This window comes from Anguilla anguilla, chromosome 6 (assembly GCF_013347855.1).
Source record: "Anguilla anguilla isolate fAngAng1 chromosome 6, fAngAng1.pri, whole genome shotgun sequence".
Lineage (NCBI taxonomy): Eukaryota > Metazoa > Chordata > Actinopteri > Anguilliformes > Anguillidae > Anguilla > Anguilla anguilla.
The window spans coordinates 54,455,526-54,478,136 of record NC_049206.1 but is presented as its reverse complement, the minus strand read 5'-3'; the positions used below and the strand labels follow the sequence as shown (position 1 = coordinate 54,478,136).

At 43.6% G+C, this 22,611-nt stretch overlaps 4 protein-coding genes across 7 annotated transcripts in view; 2 read left to right on the top strand and 2 right to left on the bottom strand.

The window, feature by feature from the left end:
• The window catches only part of ncoa1 (nuclear receptor coactivator 1), a 53,249-nt gene extending 45,454 nt beyond the window's left edge, over positions 1 to 7,795 (top strand). For all 3 annotated transcript variants that reach the window (XM_035421973.1, XM_035421974.1, XM_035421975.1), the window contains 3 exons: positions 122 to 296; positions 1,457 to 1,643; positions 2,104 to 7,795. In XM_035421973.1, coding sequence (XP_035277864.1) covers positions 122 to 296; positions 1,457 to 1,643; positions 2,104 to 2,271 — 530 coding nt within the window. In that variant the 3' untranslated portion in view covers positions 2,272 to 7,795. The remainder of the gene's footprint in view (positions 1 to 121; positions 297 to 1,456; positions 1,644 to 2,103) is intronic.
• Positions 7,796 to 9,633: 1,838 nt separating this feature from the next.
• Positions 9,634 to 11,191, bottom strand: ptrhd1 (peptidyl-tRNA hydrolase domain containing 1). Its single transcript, XM_035423172.1, has 2 exons — positions 10,577 to 11,191; positions 9,634 to 10,178 (listed from the first exon to the last, which is right to left on the bottom strand). Exons 1-2 carry the CDS (start codon positions 10,784 to 10,786, stop codon positions 10,008 to 10,010), a joined length of 381 nt encoding a protein of 126 aa, XP_035279063.1. The 5' UTR covers positions 10,787 to 11,191; the 3' UTR covers positions 9,634 to 10,007.
• A 1,366-nt stretch (positions 11,192 to 12,557) lies between these two features.
• LOC118230298 lies at positions 12,558 to 18,685 on the top strand. Its single transcript, XM_035423171.1, has 7 exons — positions 12,558 to 12,643; positions 12,913 to 12,980; positions 15,575 to 15,593; positions 15,788 to 16,237; positions 16,488 to 16,613; positions 16,763 to 16,978; positions 17,066 to 18,685. The coding sequence occupies exons 1-7, from the start codon at positions 12,627 to 12,629 to the stop codon at positions 17,160 to 17,162; spliced, it is 993 nt and encodes a 330-aa protein (XP_035279062.1). The 5' UTR covers positions 12,558 to 12,626; the 3' UTR covers positions 17,163 to 18,685.
• Positions 17,532 to 21,518, bottom strand: slc25a27 (solute carrier family 25 member 27). Of its 2 annotated transcripts, XM_035423170.1 has the most exons (9): positions 21,191 to 21,516; positions 20,611 to 20,802; positions 20,106 to 20,190; positions 19,844 to 19,966; positions 19,476 to 19,588; positions 18,860 to 18,944; positions 18,477 to 18,569; positions 17,861 to 17,963; positions 17,532 to 17,747 (listed from the first exon to the last, which is right to left on the bottom strand). In XM_035423170.1, the coding sequence occupies exons 1-9, from the start codon at positions 21,285 to 21,287 to the stop codon at positions 17,676 to 17,678; spliced, it is 963 nt and encodes a 320-aa protein (XP_035279061.1). In that variant the 5' UTR covers positions 21,288 to 21,516; the 3' UTR covers positions 17,532 to 17,675. The 2 variants fall into 2 exon arrangements, with proteins under 2 accessions (XP_035279061.1, XP_035279060.1); XM_035423169.1 differs by having other exon boundaries at positions 17,536 to 17,963; positions 21,191 to 21,518.
• Positions 21,519 to 22,611: the final 1,093 nt, after the last annotated feature.

Below are 22,611 nucleotides of genomic sequence, written 5' to 3'. Positions count from 1 at the left end.
GAAATCTCTGTTTAACAAACTAGGTCACTATTCTTCGTGTCAGCAATACAGCGCTTAGGTAATTCTTACATTTCTGCGTAAGTGTGCTGGGCTGAGGTTGAGCATGTGTCTCGCTGTTCAGGAATGGGCCAGCAGGGGGAGCCACCATTTCCCCCATCCCTCAGCCCCACCAGCCCGCTGCTTTCGCCGCAGATGTCCGCCTCCCAGAGTCCTCTGCTCCAGCAGACGCAGCCGCCGCCCGGCTACCAGTCACCTGACATGAAGAGCTGGCAGCAAGGCGGCATGGGCAACAACAGGTACCGTTTCCACGGCAGCGCACGACGGATGAACGAGCCTTTGAGAGTGGCAGTAGGCATTACATTACAGGCATTTAGCAGACACTCTTATCCAGAGCGACTCACACAGCTTTTTACATAGCGTTTACAAAGCATCCATTTATACAGCTGGATATATGCTGAAGCAATGCAGGTTAAGCACCTTGGCTCAAGGGTACAACGGCAGTGTTCTGGCGAGGAATCGAACCTGCAAGCATTAGGTTACGAGCCCAGCTCCTTGCCCATTACAGTGCCACCCATAGGCGTTTGGCATGGAGCGCCTTCGCGTATGGATTCAGAATTCCGTCGTATCGGCTTGGACGCGTTGCACAGGTGCGAGAGGAGGCGTGAAGAATCCGGTCGGTTTTCACGCCGGGTAATTTCAAAACATTTCCGTCCACCGAGGTACTTGACTTAGCGTCCCTACTGCCAGCGTGTTAAATGTGTTACCGAGTATTGCATAATCCCCGAACGCCTGGTTGTCTGAAAATGTGACGCCGAAATCCAAAAATGGAAGAATCACAGCCAGATCGCGGTTTCTTTTTTTTTTTTTTTTCTCGTCGTCTTTTTTTGTAGAGCCAAGAATCTTGCTGCTGGGTTATTACATTACACACCGCAGTCATTACACTACGATCACTTGGCAGATCCAGAGTGAGTTACAGTAGTGGAGAACAAGACTGTTCATGTTCACTTTAAATGTGAAAACCACATTTAACCTATGAACCACAAGCAGTGTAGCGTCAGATCAAATACGTCTTTCTAACATTTTAATAGCTCCTGTACATTTGTAAATACCTGTCAATCCTCAATATATTAGCTGAGGTTCTAGCAATGAACTACTCTGTGACACAAATAAATAGGTTTTTTTTTTTTTTTTTTGTATTTGGTGGCGGATCTTTGGTGTTTCTCATTGGCTCACAGTCTTTCCTGCTCATAATTCATTGGCTGTGGAATTTGTTTGCTGACTGACCTCTCCAGAGGGGCAGAGTCCGTTTTGCTGTGCTCTCACAATCACTATCTTTGCCACACGTTGAAAGAAAGGGGGGCGACCATTCCAGTGCTGACGACACGCTTGCTGAAGGCTGCCTCAAGCAAGCGGTTTCACACAAATTGTGATTGGTCTTTGTGTGTGTGATTGACAGCATCTACAACCAGTCTGGGCAGAATACACCTCAGGCCTTCGGGCAGCAGGGCGTGTACAACAACATGAGCATCACGGTGTCGATGGCTGGAGGCTCCGGGGGCGTGGCCTCCCTACCTCCCATGGGACCACCTGTTGGCATGGGCAACAGTTCCCTGGGCAACGTCAGTTCCATGTGCAACGATCAGGTCAGTCCCCCACACCGCGCTGAAACCAGAACCATGGAGTGCAGTCGACCTAGAATCATGTTTTTTTTTTTCCCCCACCTCAAAAAGAGAGAAATAATTGTGTGTTTCTAGTGCTAACCCTTGGATTTTTTTACTCATCTTTCGCTCCAAATCCTTGTTTGCTGTTAGCAGTTAGCAGTTAGCGGTTAGCGCTCGCTGTTTTAGCCACTGACCGAGCAGAAATAGCCGCTAGTCCACTTCCTCACGGCAGACCATAAATGCCTGGTCCATTCTTCAGAACCTGAGTATTGGACCAACGTAGCTGAATAAGGCACTGCATTAGGTTGCAACAAAAAGGAAATCCTGAGTGTAGCACTCCGTACTTCCAACGGTTATTGTGTTAGGTGCATATTACGTCGAAAGAACCACTAATCAGAATTTTAGTGTTGAAGGTCACTGTTCCGATGTCTGTTCCTTGCAGGTACAACAGGTTCAAGTGTTTGCTGATGTCCAGTGTACCGTTAATCTGGTCGGCAGTGACTCCTATTTGAACCAGTCTGGGCCAATGGGATCGCAGAAAGGGTCGACGGGCGGACAGAGCACCCAATCGCAGCAGAAAAGCCTCCTCCAGCAGCTCTTAACTGAATGACACTGTCGCCGAGTGCTGGGAGCGTTTTTCCCCGCAGTGAGCTATATTTATATTTTTTACATTTCGGTTTCTAACTTTCAGCAGGAGTGGTTCTGAAGGTATGGTATTTCTGGGGGGAGAGGGGGAGGGCGAGATGTGCGGATGTCTCAACCTGTGGGAAGAAGGCTCATTCCTGGTTACCTACTTTAAAAAGAAAAAAAAAAGAGAGAAAAAAAAGAATCTGCTTCCTGATTGGAGAAGGATCCCGTTTTCCGGATTTGCCAAGTTAAGAAGGACCTGCTACCTGATTGGCCGTTTGCTGTCGGGCAGGCGCAGTGCTTCTTGGGTAAGAGACTGCACGGCTCCGCTCAGGGCGCGGTCTTTGCCGACCGGCATGACGACGCAAGGGGCACAACTGACAATTTTTCTCCTGTTGTGCAAGGAAAGCTCAGTTTCAGCGGGATCTGTCACTGATTGGCTCTCCACAGCAGTGCCTGCTGGGAGGACTTTCCCAGTTTGTTTGTTTTTTTTTTTTTTTCTTTTCTTTTCTCTTCTTCTCGATGAATCAGAACAAGAACAGCCAGGGACAGGAGTGTCGCCCACCCAGTGTGTGCCACAGACTCCCCTGGGGGAACTGTTATAAATACTAGACTACAGACTCTTCGGTAAAAGTCTCTTTTTTCTCCTCAGCAGCTGTGAATAAGGACCCGTCTGGCCCTCCTCGGCCAATCAGTGTTTGACATGTGTGCTAATCAGGCTGGTAGTATTGTACAGTAGACGGACACATTTGGGATGAGCTAACACTTTCTACTTTCCTTTTAACGTGGATGAATTATTCTAATGGCAACAGTTCGTTTTTTGAAGTCAAACTCACAATATGTTGTATGGATTTGAAGCAGGACTTTTTTTGCCGTTTAATTTTGAGAATTGGTACCTGTCTATGTTTTATTGTTTTGTTTTTTGTTTGTTCTTTTTTTTTTTTTTTTTTTTTCCAAGGCGCAATGTTTTGGCATCAGGAGAACGTGGACATCTACAGATGTAACCCAGCAAAATGTTGTTGTCGTTCGTGGGGGGATTGCTCGCTCTCTGCTCGTTTAATGTGAAGAGGAAAAGATTGTTTAGAATTAGATTGTTCAGTTATGGTCAGGCTAGCTTTGCTCTTCCACACCATAAACCCTCCCCTGCCCCCCCCCCCCCCCCCTTTAAAAAAAAAAAAAAAACTCCACCCCCCCCCCCCCACCCCAATACGAGGTGTTGCAATCCCATATGATCAACCGCTATAAATAGATTACTGTGTTTTACAGTAACGTTACGTTTCGTAGGGAGTTTTGTTTCCCGGACAACAGTCATCTCAGTTATAAAAAAGGGGGGTTTGTGAAGGAAAAATTGGGAAATGGCGTTTTTTCCTCTGTGCAGGCCCCCTCCCCTCTCCAGTTAGCCTCTGAGGACGGCCTCGGCCGCCACCCCGCTGGCTACACACTACGGCTCGTAGGCTGCTCATGTGACTACTGTCGCCCAGTCAGACACTGTTGGTCAGCGCTAACCTCCATCGACGCTGACGTAACACTATCGCTAAAGGATCTTGGCAGCGGACGTCGTTTTTAACGATCCGCAAATTTTTTGAAAAAATTAAAAGAAAAAAAATTTAAAAAGCTATTAACAAGCAATAACCTGTCACGAAGAGAGAAGGCGAGATTTGGCGGGGGGAGGGGGGGGGGGGCGGATTTTTACAGCGAAAAGAAAATCGACAGTCTGATTGTTTCTTTCTTTTTTTTTGTTTTTGCTATTTTGAGTGTCTGACCAACTCCGGCCACAAGAAAGGCTTTAAAAAAAAGAATTCCACTGTCCGAACGACCTGTTGCCTGAGCGCTGGGACTGCGCGTACGCGAGGTATTCCACAAAGTGCGCGACATTAGCAGAGCGGAGCTGAGAAGAGGGTGGTCCGGAGGGTCTCGCGCGCCCAACCCCGTCCTCGTGCCCACCGCTTTCAGACGTACTCCAGTGATGCTCCACCGTTTGTGAATCGCTGTTAGCGTTTATGTGGGCTGCGTGTGAGTGTGCGCTCGTGCTCCGTACGCGCGGCGGCTGTACGTCCCCGTGTCCCCCCCCCTCCCCCCGCCCTCTACTGCGGTCGTGGCCTTTTTTTCGGTTTGGAGGGCCGCTCGCTGTAATTTGGAAGATGCACCAGAAAATGAATCATTCCTCCACGGCTTAGGTCTTGGCGTCTGTTTTTCGAAGCCCTTCGTGTGCCTGATTGAAGGTTAACAGTCTCTCTCTCTCTCTCTCTCTCTCTCTCATGCACCCATTGTTGCGCATATTACGAGGTGTGCAAAAAACACCTGTTTTTACACCACTGCTTTAGCTACCGGCTATCTCTCTCTCTCTCTCTCTCTCTCACTCACTCACAAACACTCACTACTGATGCACGCCTCAGCAGTTTTTAAGGTGATATTTTTTCGGTAACAGACTGACAGAAGTATTTGGGAAATGAGATGGGCGCGTGATGCTGTATATTTACGCGCCATGGGGCAATTGCATTTCGTCGTGGTGCTCCAGTTTGCTTTGGCCCATACCATAGAGGTGTGACGCACGCAGTAGACCGGTCGGGAGGAGTATCAGGACGCGTAGAGCCACATGGGTACATGTAAATGTATATTTACATCAAAAAAAAGTGGAAGCAATACACGAGCGGTGTTGTTTTGTGGATAATCTGTGTAATTCGGAAACTTGCTGGGGATATCGGCATTTTGCATTGTGTAAATACACCGAACGGCAAGAAGATCACGTTTCCAACGCGTCACACCACCATCCTGTTTAGTGTGTTGAAAAATTCAGATGCTTTTTTTCCTCCAAAATTCAATGAATGGGATTCACTTAATTCAGCCTTTTTGATGGCCCACCAGTCTTATTTATATTTGCGAGTACAGTACTACACTGTTAGTTTTAGCTGTGCTGCACAAATTAAATTTGTGCAGCACAACTAAATTTTAGTTGTTTTGCATGATTTTACTACACAAGTACAAAAATTTGTTTCGAAAACCATCTTAGAGGCATGTACAATCAATTTTCAATTAGCCTCCAAGGGGTAAAATTAAAACAGCATACCACTACAGTAAAACTGTATATAAAAAGAAAATAATAATATTTATCTGTTGAGAATTCAAGTTGTCTAGTACTCCAGAATTGCGTGTGGATATGATATTTTGCTTCCATTTTTTTTTTTTTTAAGTATGGCTGTGTGAGTGAGAGAATGTATGTGATTAATACTGTATATCTTGTGTTTCAAATGGAAAAGGAAAGGAAATGTCCTGATTTTGATTTCTTCTATCTTTTTAGATGCCTGCATATTTTCCTGTGGGTGTTAAGGTTGCTCTTCATGCGAGAGAATGGTTTTGAGACTGCTGAATGTGTTTTAAAGAAGAGAGAAGCAGTGCGGACTGGCTTTTGTACGGGTTAATTTTTGAAAAAAAAAGGCCATATTATTTAATTTGTCTCTGTTGTCAAAAGTTTAAACAGATCTGAAAAAGTGGAACCTTGGTTTTAAGAGAGCACTGCTTGTGTAATTCTAATGGGGTTTTTGTTCACCCCTGACCAGTACAGATCTAGTTTATACTGCTAGTACGTCTAGTCAGTGCAATCCTGTTGATGAAGCATGATTGCATGTTAAGAAATGATGACCAAAGCTTCAATATGTTGAAAATTGTATCGTATGCAAACCTCGGGTAGACTGGAGGAGACAAAGCATAGCATTAACCTTAAAAAAAAAAATGTATAAAATAATAATCCCATAATCCTATATGTATAAATAGCCTGTTGATCAACAGTAGTATTGTGTGGTATACAGTTTGTAAAGTGTTACGCTTTATTTCTTTCTTCTTCTTTTTTAAACCTCTTTTAAAAAAAAAAAATAATGACTTGCTGCCTCACTCCCGTTTTCCGAAGATACTGACAAGTGTCCTAACAGTCTTGGCTTTTTCCGACTGTCATTCTGGTCCGTGGAGTTTCCCCAAAGTAGAACCCCCCCCGCCCCCCTCAGAGTCTGTCTCCTGCTGCCGCTGGTGCATGCAAACAAAGTGAACTGACCAGAGGCCTTAGGGCCACGGGGACCAGCGGACGCGGGCAGGACGAACAGACACAGCCGCTAGCTATGCACCTTAAACACACTCACAAGATTCAAGTGCTCAAATTGACACTGGAATCAGAATATAATCAGATATTTTATATTTTGCTTGTATTCTTGGTGAACTTTTTTTTTTTTCTTCTTTTTTTGACAACTGTACAAATCAAAGGACCGGTTTCTTCATTTAGTTTTTTTTTTTTTATTTTCTTTTTATTTTACGAAACGCATTATTTGATGTTCGGAACTGGAACTTTCTGAACAGTTTGTGAACTGAAACCGATGATGCAGAATATTCTGAATTTGAATTTCTATAAATTATATTATTATATTTGAATTTCTTTAGCTGAACACTTTATACCAAATTTGAGGTGCCTCTTGTACATATTTTCTGCATTTCGAGGACTGATCCTTACCGTTTGATTAAAATTATCTTGTTAATGAGGAATTTCTTATATTATCCTTTGTAAAATATGTATGCTGTATTTTACATAATTTTTTTACTGAAATCTAAATATACCAGGCATTTACAGGAAATACAATCTAGTTTTTGCACTTTATATCTAAAATTCAGAGGAAAGAGGCCATTGCTGTAGGTAGTCACATCCAAATTAGATCATCGCTACGTTAAAAGGAATAGCCCCTGAATGTAATCAAAACGATAACAGCGATTTTACTCCTCCAGAAGTAATCTTTGAATTTCTCAGGCTTTTTGAAAACCTTGCTGATGTCCCTCGACATGTACGACATTGAAAATGGAAGCTAGCTCCCATCTCTTCAGGAGTTGAATAAATGGCTAATTTTTCTCAGCTACAGGTCAACACTAATAGCTATGCTCGACTTCACGATTCAGGTTTCCTTTACCCCTGTCTATAAGCTGCTTTAAGTTGATATTTAATAGAGCTTTTAACATTGTATTTTGAAACATTCCTTTTAAAACAAAGTCTCTCAGCTTTTGACTTGTCAACCATGTTGTGCTCCTTCAAGTCTATAATGTAATAACTGTGGCATACTTAGCATTGCTCCTATCCAGCCCTCCTTCAACAAGCTTTCAGATTGTCGACATCCAGATTTCTTTTGTTTTTAATCGCTGATAACCTCCTGCCTGTCTGCTGTACAACTGCTCTCTCTCTCTCTCCCTCTCTCTCTCGATAACGCTTTTTACTCACCAAATACCTAACACCTAACTATAAGCGGTATTTTTCTCCGGCGTCTGAAAAACTTAGGAGCGCAACTGTTTGTCTGAGAAATAATGCTTGTCAAGTATTGTAAATGCTGCCTTATTGATACTGATATTGGTTTGTGGTTGTTCAGGCGGGTCTAGAGCTCGTCTGTATCTCTCCATTAACACATGGAACGCTCTCTTGAAACAAGGTTCCACTTTTTCCCTGTAAAATTAATATAAATAAATATATATTATACATTTTACTCATTTTGTCCGGTTTTGTATATTATACCTGCGTATCTTTTTGTTTATGGAAAGGCTGTGACGGCTGTGGGGAAAGGGAATGCTGGGCTACTGAGAGGGCTGTGAATGGGCTCCGGTCTTGCCAGGGAAACTGTACCTCAGTTATTAGTTAGACAGTCGCTCGTACGCTGGGTCCAGCACCTTTAGAGAAGTCCTGTGGGCTGACGTGGGTGCATTTCGCGTCTGTTCAGCCCATCGGCTCAGTCACTAGTCAGTCTTACTCCTCACTTCTGTAATGGTAGTGTACACCTGAGACGGAAATGCTACCAGTATACACACACACACACACACATACACACCCGCACAGATACGTACACACGCGTACACATACAAACATGTACACACAAACATACGGGTACACACATGCACACACACACACGCACATACACAAACACAAACACACACACACACCACAGCCCCCTCCAGTGCTTTTTTGACAGTGGGCAGAGTGTGGTTGGATTAGTCAGATGGCTGTGATGACCTTGGAAGGAATGATGCTTTTGACCAGCAAAATATATATTATTTTTTTCAACATCAGTGAATGTGAGAATGCAACACATTGCAATAAAAGCACCGTTTAAAACCGCATTTCATCCAGCTCATTCTGTACTTCGTCGGTTAATTCCCTCGGTCACCTACCTGACTGTCTGCCTTGCCTTCTGACTCATTCAAGAAGCAGACCTACAGAAACGCAGTTTCAGTGGCAGGCAACGTACTGGCCTTATCGTTTCTATTTTTTTTTTTTTTGTTACAGAATACTGTGTTTATATATTTATCTATTTGACCTTTATTTAACCAAGTAAAATCAGTTGAGAACCAATTCCCATTCACAATGATGACCTGGCCAAGAGGCGTCAGCAAGAGCATGTAAAATAAACCCGGTCAACACAAAACGGGACGGCAGCGCTGCTGCCACAACGTCAGTACCCGGCCCCGTCTCTGTTCTCCCTATTCAGGGGTTCCGAGCGGCCATCAGCGCCGGCCGCTTCTCAGACGGCCTCGCGGCCTCTCTCTTCTAGGGGCGACATAGCTCAGGAGGTAAGACCGATTGTCTGGGAGTCGGAGGGTTGCCGGTTCAAACCCCGCCCTGGGTGTGTCGAAGTGTCCTTGAGCAAGACACCTAACCCCTAACTGCTCTGGCGAATGAGAGGCATCAATTGTAAAGCGCTTTGGATAAAAGCGCTATATAAATGCAGTCCATTTACCATTTACCATCTTCTCCTAGCACGTGCCACACGTCGCACGCCCCCCCCCCCCCCCCCCCCCCGCCGCTGTGTTATGCAGGATTCCGCTGCCTAGCGACCAGACGGAAGCGCGCGCACTGTCTCTACAGCGCGGTATGAACTCCGCCATGTCTGAGAAGGATAAATGCGCGTAATTAAAGTCTGGGAGACGGCGTAAGGAACTGGGCAACACTTCTCTCCCCCTCTCCTGCCTTGTGTCGCTCTTTCATACACCAGTTTTTATGCACACACCCCCCCCCCCCATACAAAGCCTCTGTCCCAAGCACTTTCCCAGCCTGGCCTGCTAATTTGCCAGACGCCTCATAGTCCTTCGCTGCCACACACTGGTGCTTTGATATACAACAGCCAGTGACTGGTGTATTTTTCCCTTCTATGCTGATTGGGAATGCACTCTTATTTAACCTTCTGAAGCCTAAATATCCATCCCTCCTCAGCACTGCTGTTGTCTATTATGATGCTTTTCCTCCGGTATTGTTTGTTAAACACTGTATTTTACTTGCTTTAGTTGACTTGTTTAAACACCTTGCATCAAATTTAACAAACTCTTCACCAAACAGATGTTACTTCTATTTATTGCACTTTAAATGCAAAAGCACCCATTTAACATCACATTTCCTACCCAGGACATACCGGACCCAGACCAACAAAACACCCAGCAACATAAGTTTTCTAAAATACAGTAAATGGCCTCATTACTAAATCTTGGTGCTGGCCTGATGTTTTTTTTTTTTTTTTTTTTTTTTTTTGCCCCAAATCATCCTTCTTAATCCTCTTCAATGGCCAAAACCAGCAGACAGGCTAAATTTAAATGTCCAACAGTGGGGAACATGCAGAATGCTTTAAAATGGAGGCCAGAAGGCCCTGGATTTCATGCTGAGAAGATATCCACTGCAAGTCCACACCACATGAAAGATGTCCGTTTCCTTTATCACTTGAAAAGTTTGAACTTTCGCAAAAAAGGATGCACCGTCTCTTTTGGGTAAGGCTTGAGGGCCAGGCAGGTGGGTATGTTCTCTGGCTGCTCAACCCACAGCTTGTGAGCTATGCCCTTGTCACGGAGTGTTTCTGACAGGCTGGAGAGAGACACCATATCTGGAGCCTAAATGATGGACATGAAACAGTTGCATCAGTTGTGGGTTAAAAGGTTGACAGTATCCAGTACTGTATGACTTTTGTATTACAGTGATTATGTTTCAGATATGCCATTTAGGAAAAAATGGACGTAACTAAGGCATAGCAATGTGAAAAGGGTAGATGACAGGTGAAATGATCAAGTGTTCTTAATGAAAACGAAACATGGCAGCTATTCATGCACGTTATTTTTTAAGCTAATATTAGCAAGGTAACTATGTCATCTATTCATCATAATAGTCAGAAATATTTTAATGCAGGATCAAAGTCTCAACATAATCAAATGAGAACGAGAACGAGAACTGAGCAAGCTTGCTTAGCCTACATTTGGCTTAACGGACTGGTTTAGCGAGCTAGCATAACTACCTGCAGAACCACTTTGTGCATGCTGTCCAGCTCCGACAAGTACTCCTGCGTGTCAGGATCGTCGTAATTTAAGTGAATGGCTGCTGTGGCGGCGTGGCAAGCTTGCGTGATAACTGCTCCCAAAGGCCATGACAATGTATGAACCAGATCTGACCGGACCACGACATACTGCACCAGACGTCGTGTCGTGCCGGTGCCGGGCGCAGCCATCTTGATTTGAACAGGAAGTTATTTCACAAAATGACGTTAAAGATCCTAAAGGATATCAACAGAGCAAAGATGGCGGACTCTCACACAAGATGCACATGTTATAATGGAAATGATAATTCCCAATTCATTCACAATACAACTTGCTCATTATCGTGTGGGCAGAAAATTTACCGGCTTGCATATCTTAGCTGTTCCTCCAAGATCTTCGATCCTCCACTACTTCGTCCAATGTATACACATGCTCGCACTGACGTAGTATTTCTCAAAATAGTCCCCATGGAAATGAACTTCTTCCGTTTTGAAGTAAATCTGATATCACAAAACACGATTAGCATACGAACTAATTTGCGGTCATACTGAAAATTGAGTCCATGAACAGCAAAATAAGGCAGTAAATAAATAAATCATTGTCCACAAGCCACTGAAGCTTTTTTTTAAATTGTACTTTAATGTTTTTAAACAGTGCAAGATAATGTTAAATTCATCCAAGCAGTGAAAATGTGATGTGGAAGATAGGGTTTCAGATATGGTTAGTGCAGCACCACTTTCTGAATAATCAAAAGGAACATGCATAGTTCTGAAGCACCTGGTTAAATGCTAAATTGTCTTAGTTCAGACTTTATTTGCTTAATTGCTTTGCATTGTGGGACTGACTGGACTTTGCACAGCCAACATAAAACATTAATTAACCAGAAGCATGTATTCAAGCAAATATGTGTACAAAAAGACTGCAAAGAAACGCATAGAGAAAATGTGCAAAATATTATTTCTGCTCTTCAGTCCTTTTGGTCACTAAAACACTTTCAGTTCTATAATATCAGTTCCAGACATGCAACATTGGCCTGAGCCAAAAGCCTGAGGCCTGTTGCCATGCATTGTGTAATTTCGTACTAAAACTACGATCAGCTGCTGTGTCCCCCATGGAAAAAAAAAAAAAAAAAAAAAAGTGTTCGAGAGCCAAAAGGCTGCAGATTCAGGGGTACGTGTGGGGTCAAAGGTAAGGGGTCACAGCAATGCTGCCTCCAAGAGTCAGTGCTAGTGCCAGAGGAGCACTATTATTTTTTACTCGCTAGTCAGATGTGCAGGTCCAAGACAAACATACGCCTGTATAAAACAGCCCACACCATCACACACACTATCTCTCTCTCTGTCCCTCTCTCTCTCTCTCTCACACACACACACACACACAATCACGCACACACTCCTACACGCACAGCAGCAGTAACAGCACTGGGAGTGCCCACACCTCCCCAGCTCATGGGAATGTGGGTACTGTGGGATGTTACATTCCATACCTCTTGTCCTGTAGGTTTTCACTGCAGCCCAGACAAAGCACACTTCATTCAACAGCTACTGTAGAGATCTCAGTTGGCTGCTGATTAGTCAAATCAGGTGTGCCAAATTAGGGTTTGAATATGAAAATTTGCAGGACGGTAGATCTCCAGAGGCAGGGTTGGGCACCCTTGGTTTACATTGTGGGCAGTGAGGGGACATCAGTGCACCGCACCTCCACAAAGGCGTAGGTGGTCCTCAGACCTGGCTGACTTTCAATCAGCTCAATTACACTCCACTAGGACACCTCTATGAAAGATATCCGAGTGCTCAGCTAGTAATCCCGGCAGATGACACAACCTCTGTCTGGCACAAAGTTCCCTCCTTAGAATGCTTCCCATAGCCAACTTGACTGCTAATGTGTACACACAACCTTATCTAGCCCACGCTTGTTGTCGTCGGAGGAAATGACGGAAATGACGCATTTCCTCATGAAAGTTGTTGTATTACAGCAGGCTGTGTCACTGCGCAAAAAAACGGAGAAACAACACACACTGGTAGAGGTAAAATGGGGTGTTGTCAAAGGTAAAGCACCTTTTCTTATCTTTCCAGCTTTGTTGATGTTTCTGATACATTACTAATTTATTTTGAGAAAATTAAACATGAACTGCTTTTTTACACACGTTGCACAAACTTAAAATGAAACTACGAAGGGGTGTGCACTCTTGGCTGAGCTGAGCGAATTCGCAATGACGCAAACAAGAAAAAATCTTGGAATGCTGCAACAGAGAATGATTTACAAATAGTGGTGAGCAGCTGTTTGCATATGGTTGGCTAATTCATAGGTTTAACAGTTTGCAGGCATCTCCGAACAGCAAGTTAAGGCGTCACAAAGAGATCTGCGCGCAGCTCATTGCAACAGGTTGGTGTACTTTTCATTGCTGTTTACCAAATGACTTAAGACAACGATGAAAATGTGCTCCAAATAAAAGCACATTACCGTCACTCTTCAAAGTGAGTTATATTTCATGATGTTTTAAACTATTGGTCGCACTGAAATACTTTTACAGTGAACTACCAAAGCGCCATGTTTGCTAGACACACCCAGCAGTTCTCGTGTGTGATGAAATAATAATACTGTATTCATTGTATCTGTTTATTGGATTTATTATCCATCTGTGATAGTTATCTGGCAGCCGGGTAGCCATAAAGCTAGATTTGATGAGGTTACCAGAGTTGCTGTGTAAAATTTCTTTTTGTTTTCCTAAGAGGTCGCCAGCTAGCTAGCTCGCTAGCTAGTAATCCTTTCGAAAGCTAGCAGGCTTGCAAGAGATCATCATGCTAGGAATCAATCCTTCAGCTAGCTTGCTAGCAATTCAGTTAGTTGACTTAGCTAGCCGGGCCACTGGTAAAAAAAAAAAAAAAAAGAGATACTCTGCAAGATGCAAGACCATGGGAAAGTGGTCCGGGAATGGGACTTGACTACAATCTGATTTGGGCCTTGTTTAAAAAAAAAAAAAAAAAAAAAAAAAAATTTTGGTAAAGCCTACAGGCAAGACTGAATGATGGAGGCACATCATTCTGCATTAGATACTTTCATATTTGTAATCAAACAATTCACATGTGCTTGGAGTGCAGATTCTCAACTTCTATTAAACAGTATTTTCTATACATTTTGGTCTCACCAAGTAGACACAGCACTTTTATGACACAGCCAGCCCATTTCAGGGGCACGATAATGTTTGGGACAAATGACATCACAGGAGGTTCCGAATAAGTCATGCATGTTCAATTTCTACCTTACAGAAAATATAAGACAGCTTTCAGCATCTAGTCTTGATTCTAGGCTTTTGATGGCCTATGGAAGGGGTCCTCAATCTTATCCAGAAAGGGCCGGTGTGGGTGCAGGCTTTTGTTCCAACCAAGCAGCAACACACCTGATTCTACTAAGCAACCCCTTGGAATCTTTCCTAACCACCTTGATTAGTAGAATCAGGTGTGTAACTGCCCAGTTGGAACAAAAGCCTGCACCCACACCGGCCGTTTCTGGATAAAATTGAGGACCCCTGGCCTATGGAGTCTGTTATTGGCATTTGTCAACACGAGGACCAGAGCTGTGCCAGTGAAAGTAAAGGAAGCCATTAAGATCTACACCTGCCCGACAGATCAGAAACACTCTTCAGGAGGCAGGCATGGATCTAGTGACTGCTGTCCGCAGAAGACTTCATTAACAGAACTACAGAGGCTACGCTGAAAGATTCAAGCCGCTAGTTAGCCACAAAAAACAAGATGGCCAGGTTAAAGTTTACTAAGACATACCTAAAAGCCTGCATAGCTCTTGTGGACAAAGGAGACTAAGATTCACCTTTCAGAGAGATGGCAAGTGTGGAGGCCAGAAAGAACTGTCCAACATCCATAGCACACCAGCTCATCTGTGAAACAGGGTGGTGGGGCTGTGTTATGGTTTGGGCATGTATGGCTGCCACAGGTACTGGCTCACTTGTCTTCACTGATGATGTAGCTGCTCATAGCAACAGCATAATTAATTCTGAAGTGTACAGAAACGGCTGAAGGTGGCTGTAGTACAGGCCTGGCAGAGCATCACCAGAGAAGATACTCAGCACCCGGTGACGAATACCAGTCCCGGACTTCAAGCAGCCGCCGCATGCAAACTATATGTAACAAAGTACTAAATATCCATCTATCCATCCATCCAACCATCCATCATCTATACTCGCTTATGCCTGGTCAGGGTTGCGGGAGGTGCTGGAGCCTATCCCAGCATGCATTGAGCAAGACGCCGAAATAGGCTACACCCTGCACAGTTCCCCAGACCAGACCATCACAGGGAACACACACCATTCACTCACTCACTCACTCTTACCTAGGGCCAATTTAGGCTCTCATATTACCCTAACCTGCATGTCTTTGGACTGTGGGAGTAAACCGTAGGAAGCCCACTCGGACACAGGGAGAACATGCAAACTTAAGTACTAAACCGACTATTTTCATTTACATTAATATGTCCAAAACATCATGATGCCCTGAAATGGAGAGTGGGGGACTAGGTATATGTATAAAACAAAATGTATAAAAATATCCTTTAATGAGAAATTCCACTTTTAACCACATGTGAATTATTAGATTAGGAACCTAAAATTGAGGAGTACTGAGCCAAATCAAGAAGAAAAAAAATCATCGTGGTCCTAAACATTATGGAGGGCACAGAAAATAAAGTGAGATACTTAGCTTATTAAATAATGATACAAGATGCACAGTCCCTAGCAGCAGTATTTCTCAAGCTGTCATGAGCCAAAATATTTAAAATGGCATGTTTGTGAACGCATTACAAATGATGTTATTGCGTTTTCTGATACTTGAGTTGGGATTCAACAGGTTGAATAAATTATTAAGGGGAGGATTATTTTCTTTTGTTGTACAGAGACCTGTATGTTTCCAACCAGTTGTCTTTTTGTAAGTGACATTGTATTGAAGACTCATTTTCATTTTTTTCAGCTCAGAAATTAGGAAACAGGTAAGTATTTTTTCTTTACAATGTCAAGAAGAGTAAAACTAAGGCAATGTGGTGTAGATATTACAGTGAAACATATGCTAAATTTGAGCAATCATAAGCAAAAAATACTCATTTACTTTAAGCATTACTTTTTAAGCTGTCTAATATTAGCATTACATAAATGACTTAATGCATGCTATCCATTTTATTTCCAGCACTTGGGACCTGCACAACCTAATCCAGAGCATTCGTGAGAGTAGCCATGACACTCGAATCCCATTTAATTACATGGGGTTTCGTGGCCAGTACCACACACACAGATGTATCAATAACTGTGCTCTTGACTCCCTGCTTGCAGGTTGTCACATTGCTGCTAAAGTGTACCTCAACATTAAAGAGCTTTTTGAGCAGGATTCCACGATCAGAGCAGTCATGACCCTCCTGAATAGCAGGAAGTATGAGGAGGCAAAAGCTCTGTGGCTCATTACCCTGGATCTTCGGGAGGGCCACATAAAGCACTTCACAGAGAGCGAATCCACTGACGTTAGGGGCCACGTTACAGACTACCTCATAAACTTTTCGGATTTGACCGGCACCAGCTTCCACTACGAAGATGACAGGAGGAGTCCCAATCTTGAAGATCACATGTACAGCAAGACAGTGAGGTAAAATTTCCACGTAGAAGTTTCGTTTAAAAAATAGTTTCAGAGAAACGATAAAGGTATTCCCACAAATTTTTTCAATGACTGTCACAACTAACCAGTTATCCAGCAAGACACTTGCAGAAATGTGTTCGCGCATCTAGACGGCAGGCTTCAGAAATTTAACTGCGCAGAATAATATGCTGGACACTTTGTTAACTGTAATAAAGGGTAGCATAATTCCCGCTGAACGCTGTCTGGATATGTTTTACAGTAAGTTTGAGGAGTTTGGTGACGTGAGAGCGCTGGGCCCCAAAAGCAACCCCCAGCTCATTCTGGTGCACGTTGCCGGTCGGATGGATGGACTTCCGGCTCTGATCATCACTGATGATTATGGAAGGTGACCTTCAAAACCTGAAACTAAAGTGGGAAAATGTAACAATGAAGACTGAAGGGGAAATAAACACATTTGTTGCAACCGTATCCCCCCCCCCCCCCCATTTTACTATTTGTGAATTCAAATGTACCGCTTCTCCTTCAATGTCTTAGGGAATTCAAGCTGCAGTTTCTTCTTCTGGGCATAACCGCGAACACCGACCACACGGTGCTGTGCACCAGCCTGGATGGAGCGTGGTGGCTCTACGATGACACGAAGACTCCGCTGTTCAAGGAAGTCCAGATGGAAGACATAACGACCCAAGGTTACGTGGTTTCCCTGGCAGCCTATGTTAACGTACCAGCAAAGAATGGAAGCGAGACTGAGCGGTAAGAATATTTCACACTGATGCGAAGCATCATGAGTGCCTGAGGTGCCTCGGCAGCATCTACTAACAAGTCTCCTCCCTTCTCCAGTTGCCCCTTTTTCTCCATGACGTTTCCTCCGCTCCTTCAAGCCGAGGGAGGGGAACAAGGACAGCGCCATGACAGCTTCATTCACAACCGCGAATGAAGAAGACTGGAAACACTCCACCCTTAAGCCAGTATTACTTTCTGCGCTCTCCTAGTCTGTTCATCTTCCTTCTGAATGTACTTCCTTATCCATGTTACGACCTCATTTTCTTCATTTGCTTTACTGCGTGTAGACAGAAGGAATCATTTATAACTTTCCAGTTTCTAGCTATAAACGTAGGACCATATAGTTATACAAATGTAACTGTCATCGTTTGTTTTTATTTTTTTATTTTTTTTTTTTGTCAATTGTCTTACATTTTGTGAAAATCTACCGAACAATGACAATGATTTACAGTACAAACTCATTCGTATAGGTAACTGAGAAGGACAAACTGTGATTTAAAAAAACTGGTAGAACAAGGAATAATGTCGGAAACAAACTGACAGTTTTTATTATTTGCTGCTATCTTTTGTCCATTGATTGAATGGAGTGTCATTTGATGGACAGGGACTCACGTAGGTACTGTAGAATCCACTACTGAGGCCAGGGCGACCAACGAACAATCCAGCTTCAAAAGGAGCTGACGCCTAACACTCTTCTAATTTGTTCAAAGGTCAGCCAAAATGTCATGGACCAAGGAGCCTACCAAACAAACAGCGAGGGCAGCACGCATTAAATAGATGTAGGACAAAGCTTGAATACTGCCAAGGTAGATTTCTTTTAAAAAATGAAGCAAAACATGGAGCTGCATTTACCATTCTCATCCATGTAGGAAGAAATCCTTTATACAGGGACCGGAGCCCCTCCCCTTTAACTGACTTCATTAGGCAATCAGTGGAGGACTTGTACAGTATCCCCCTGTAGAAACAGAAACAGTGTTTGGCAAATTGGATGACAGGGTCAGTAGGAAAATTACCCGTGACTGTATTATCTTATCTTTATTTTTGCCTCACTAGGGTACTTGAAATCCTGAATGTCGTGCATTTATTTCAAACTAATATCTTGTGTTAATTTATTAGGAACTTATTTTGTTTAGTTGCCAGTTTCTATTTGAAAACTCTGTATTTTTGTTTATGTTATTACAGTTTTGAAGTTGTTCCAAATTGTTTCGGTTTTTTTTTTTTCCCTCAAAAGAAAGCTTTCCAAGAAAAACCATTTCATTGCATTGTTAAACAAGACTCAGTTACGTGTCACATGGTCACGATAAAATCTGATTACAAGCTTTTTTTTATGAGGCTGGTCATATTTAAGCTATTTAGAATTTTCTTTGTTGCACATTATGTTGTCTGTGAACTGATATACTCTAAGCTACTAACTGACCAAGCTTCATTAACAAATCTCTGTGGCTTTAAACTCCTGAGTAGTCTTTACCTGCCATTGCTGTCTCTAGGTTGGTTCATAATTCTTGTTTTAACGACATCAGCAGGTGTCCCCATGGTAGCTGCTACCAAACCTGAGCAGGTACTGCATTAAAACAAGCATTTCTTTCATTACTGCACATCATCTTAATACCTCTCAATAATCGGTATGGTACGGTAATAATTATATAAATACCATCTGTATTAAGTAAAAAAAATAAATACAAAAAAAAAAAATACAATTGTGTATTTGTGTGAGTGTTCTATGAATAAAAAAAGGAAAAAAATTGATGTGTTAGTGGAACAAACCGATTTTTCTTCTGATAAGATGAACTGCAAGATGCAACTTCCCCAACTACCAAATAGCAAGAATACGTCAATATTTCAAGAACCTACCTTGCCAAAGCATGACATAGGCTGTTGTCTTTGAGAGGGGTATTTCTCAGTAAGAAGTGCTTGACTGTGTCATAAGTCGTGAGATCTGAGTGAGGGAGAACTTTGAGTCAGCGCTGCCATTGGACTTTCATGGACCAATCACATTCAAGGCCAGTTTACAGTTATGCAATGTCTGATTGTAGCCAGACATTGCATTCAGCACATTTAATGGTCAGTCTTTCAGTTTGTACTGGAGCGACAGACAATTTACCGTCATTGCTATAGTCTTTACGCCCATCGCTGCAACTTAAACTGTATTGAACTTTGACCCCATCGCCTGCTCAGTTGTCACGTTAATATTATTAGAGAATGTTCTCATCTCCTTAAAAACCTTTTTTTTTAAAAATGGATGACTCCACTTGCATTCTTTTCAGTTACATGTTTGTACGTTTTGAGTGACAGCATTCAGTATCAAAGGCAAGCGATAATGGAATGCTGGGGACAACGCAATGATATCCATCGGCCAATCATACATTGCCTAAGTGTAAACTGGCCTTCACACTGAAAACAGTAACCCAATTCCACAGTGAACCTTCCCTTGTTTAATCCTCATTCAGACGACAGGTACAGGACATACCTCCTAAATTGACCAGGGCAGCCCTTTGCACATTGGGTACCCATCCCGCCCACAGGCCTCGGAACCCTCCCTCAGAAACGATCTTCAGGAAAGCGTGGAACACACCGTGCACCCTGTCACGAGAGCGGTCCAATTAGCAAGTGTGTGCTCGCGTGTGTGTGTGTGCGCGCGCATGGGTTCCCTCCTGGGACAGAGACACCACACAAACCAACCAAACAACCACACTAAAGTGCCTTCATGTAGGGAGGGACATGGTTCAGGACAGTTGAAATATATGGAGGAAATAACAGCAGTCGGAGTGTGGGGGGGGAGTTGGGGGGGGGCAACCAGGGCTGGGTCACCAAGCGGTGGTGGAGCGGGACACTCACCGGGGGGGCTTTCCTTCCAGCCTGCGCCTCCCCTCCATCTGCATCTGCACCTTCACCAGGTCCGTGGGGCTGGCCATGAACTGGCCCACGGCCCCCGCCACCATGCCCCCCACCGCGGCTTTCCTGAACCGGAGGAGGGGAGGGGCGGGGGGGGAGAAAGAAGAGGGCGCTTCGGTCACCAACGCAACGGGCGAGGCCAGCTCCGCTACACCCGCGGCCACCGTAGCGGTGACCGGCAGGAGATGCTCTGCCGCGCTCTCACCAAAGCGGAAAGCTGTCGTCTGCGCTCTTGCCCAGCACCGAATCCCGGAGCTGCTCGTAGGCAACCATCCGCACCCCCGAATACACTATTGGACAGCAAGGAACAAATAACTGTTAAAGCAACGGCGCGCAAACAAAGTGTTTTACATTAAATGCTGCCCTCTGCAGTCTGCTACAGAATTAAATCCTAAAAGTCACCCTACTTACACCGCAATGTTGTCTCTCCAGTCACAATATAAAGCACTTTTGCTGTTCTAGGCGAATCCTCATTTGCAAATTAGGAAGATTCATCAGGACTACACATTCGTTACAAAACCTTTGAATACACAAACTGACACTGTTACATCCCACAACTACAAAAAAGTATTTGGCTGGAGGACTAGGGAACATGGGTAAAAAGTAAAGCAGCTTACTGCCATGCTGGGAGCAACTGCATGCATTCATTCTGTTGCAGTTTATCACAACTTTTTCTACTCAAGGAACAACAGACTCCCGGGTCAGTATACCTATGTGTCTGTAGATGGCTGGTGTGACCCCTTGCCATAGTTTCAGCGGACCCTCTTCACGCACAATCCCGACGGCAGTACCCAGCATCCCCCGGTACGCCGTCTGACCTCTGCCTCCGTCCGCATGCTTTCGGAGGGCTGCCTCGCCTTGGATCTGAAGTCTGGTTTTCGTCAAGTCCAGCGGGAATGTCACTGTGGTCAAATACAGAAGCAATGCTGATGACTGCTGTAATTTCACACTAAGTTGTTCAGAAGGAAAAAAAAAAAAACCGAAAATTCCATGGCAAGAACAACACAAAAAACAACACATTATTCTGTGTTGAATATATTTATTGAAAAAAATCTAATTGAAAACTGGCCTAAATATTTATCTTCTACCGTTACGCTCTTTGAAACCACCGTATAATAAAAAATAAAACTTTGGCATGAAGAATGTTTTATGTGGACGTTATATTCAGTTTAACTACTAACGATAAATTAAATCATATTTCAAATGAATCTTCCTGACACGTTAAATATTAGTCGTCTAGCTACATTCAACTACTCCACAATTTAGCACAAAAAATGGCGAGCTAGCTACCTATTTCAGCAACAGCAGCTGCACAAGCCGACAAGGCGAACTTTGTGGACCGCGGCCACTTTGAAGAAATAGATTTATTTTCTTCCTGAAGATCCATTCCGAATTCCCATCGATTAAGCAAGCTACCACTTGATTTGGTACAACGTCCCCCTTTGAACGGGCGACTTCGACATAAACTCTAAAATCATGACAAACATAAGTAATAGCACCGATCCCACTAAGGACTCCGACCTCGTGAGTGGGTGAGGCACTTTTGTAATAAGCACGCTGCACTGTTTACTTTCCTTCATAGGACACCGACCGTCCTTTCATGAACGCACGCTGTTGAAGCTCCCTGAATCTGGCAACAATTGGAAACTTCCGGTTAGAGTGTTTCAAAATAAAAGTTTGTTAAATGCAATGATTTTTTAAGTGTGATTTTGTCGTTTTTCTTCTTGTAATACAGTTAGATATAATTGGACATTATATACTCATATTTACACCCATATCTTTAACATTGTACAGGCACACTTGCGAAATTACATTCCCAGCAATTGTTGCTGGTGTTTAGTGCAGCTCGGCCATGCATTGCTATTCACTGTGAGTTCACTACTGGCTCATTATCTTACTAGATTACTGCCAACACTACAAACTGTTACCACTTGAAAGGGGGTATACATTCACTCTAAGGGCCTATACCTTTAACATTATGCAGTCATTTCTGTGAAATCATGTTCCCAGCAGGAGTTTTTAGGTATGGTAAACTTTGACCACCAGTTCGTCAGTCTGAAACCAAATCCTGTGCACATCCAGGGAGCTGTTGACACAATTGTTTCAGAGCTCAGGGTAGAGGTTGCAGGAAATCAAACAGATGGACCTGGGGCCGGGCAGTAAGAAGATTATTGATGAGGTTTGGTGGTGTTTCTGGGAGATCGACAGGACTGTTTGTGGGGTGATATGTCTGAAGACAAGCAGTCCCAGACGATGGCCGTTTAGCTATGCTTCACAGCTATGCTAAATAGCATCATAGGCAGTTTGAAGGAAAAACCAACATAAAACCTCTTAGTAAGGTGTTGGGCCACCATGAGCCACAAGAACAGCTTCGTTGCACCGTGGCATAGATTCTACAAGCCTCCAGAACTCTACTGGTGGTACATGGCGGTCGATCTCCAGAAACCGGGGTGGGCAGGAGTGTAGCACAGTGGGTAAGGAACTAGACTTGTAACCGAAAGGTCGCAGGTTCGATTCCCGGGTAAGGACACTGCCGTTGTACCCTTGAGCAAGGTACTTAACCGAAATTGCTTCAGTATATATCCAGCTGTATAAATGGATACAATGTAAAATGCTATGTAAAAAGTTGTGTAAGTCGCTCTGGATAAGAGCGTCTGCTAAATGCCTGTAATGTAATGTAATGGTTTACATTATGGAGAGTGAGGACATGT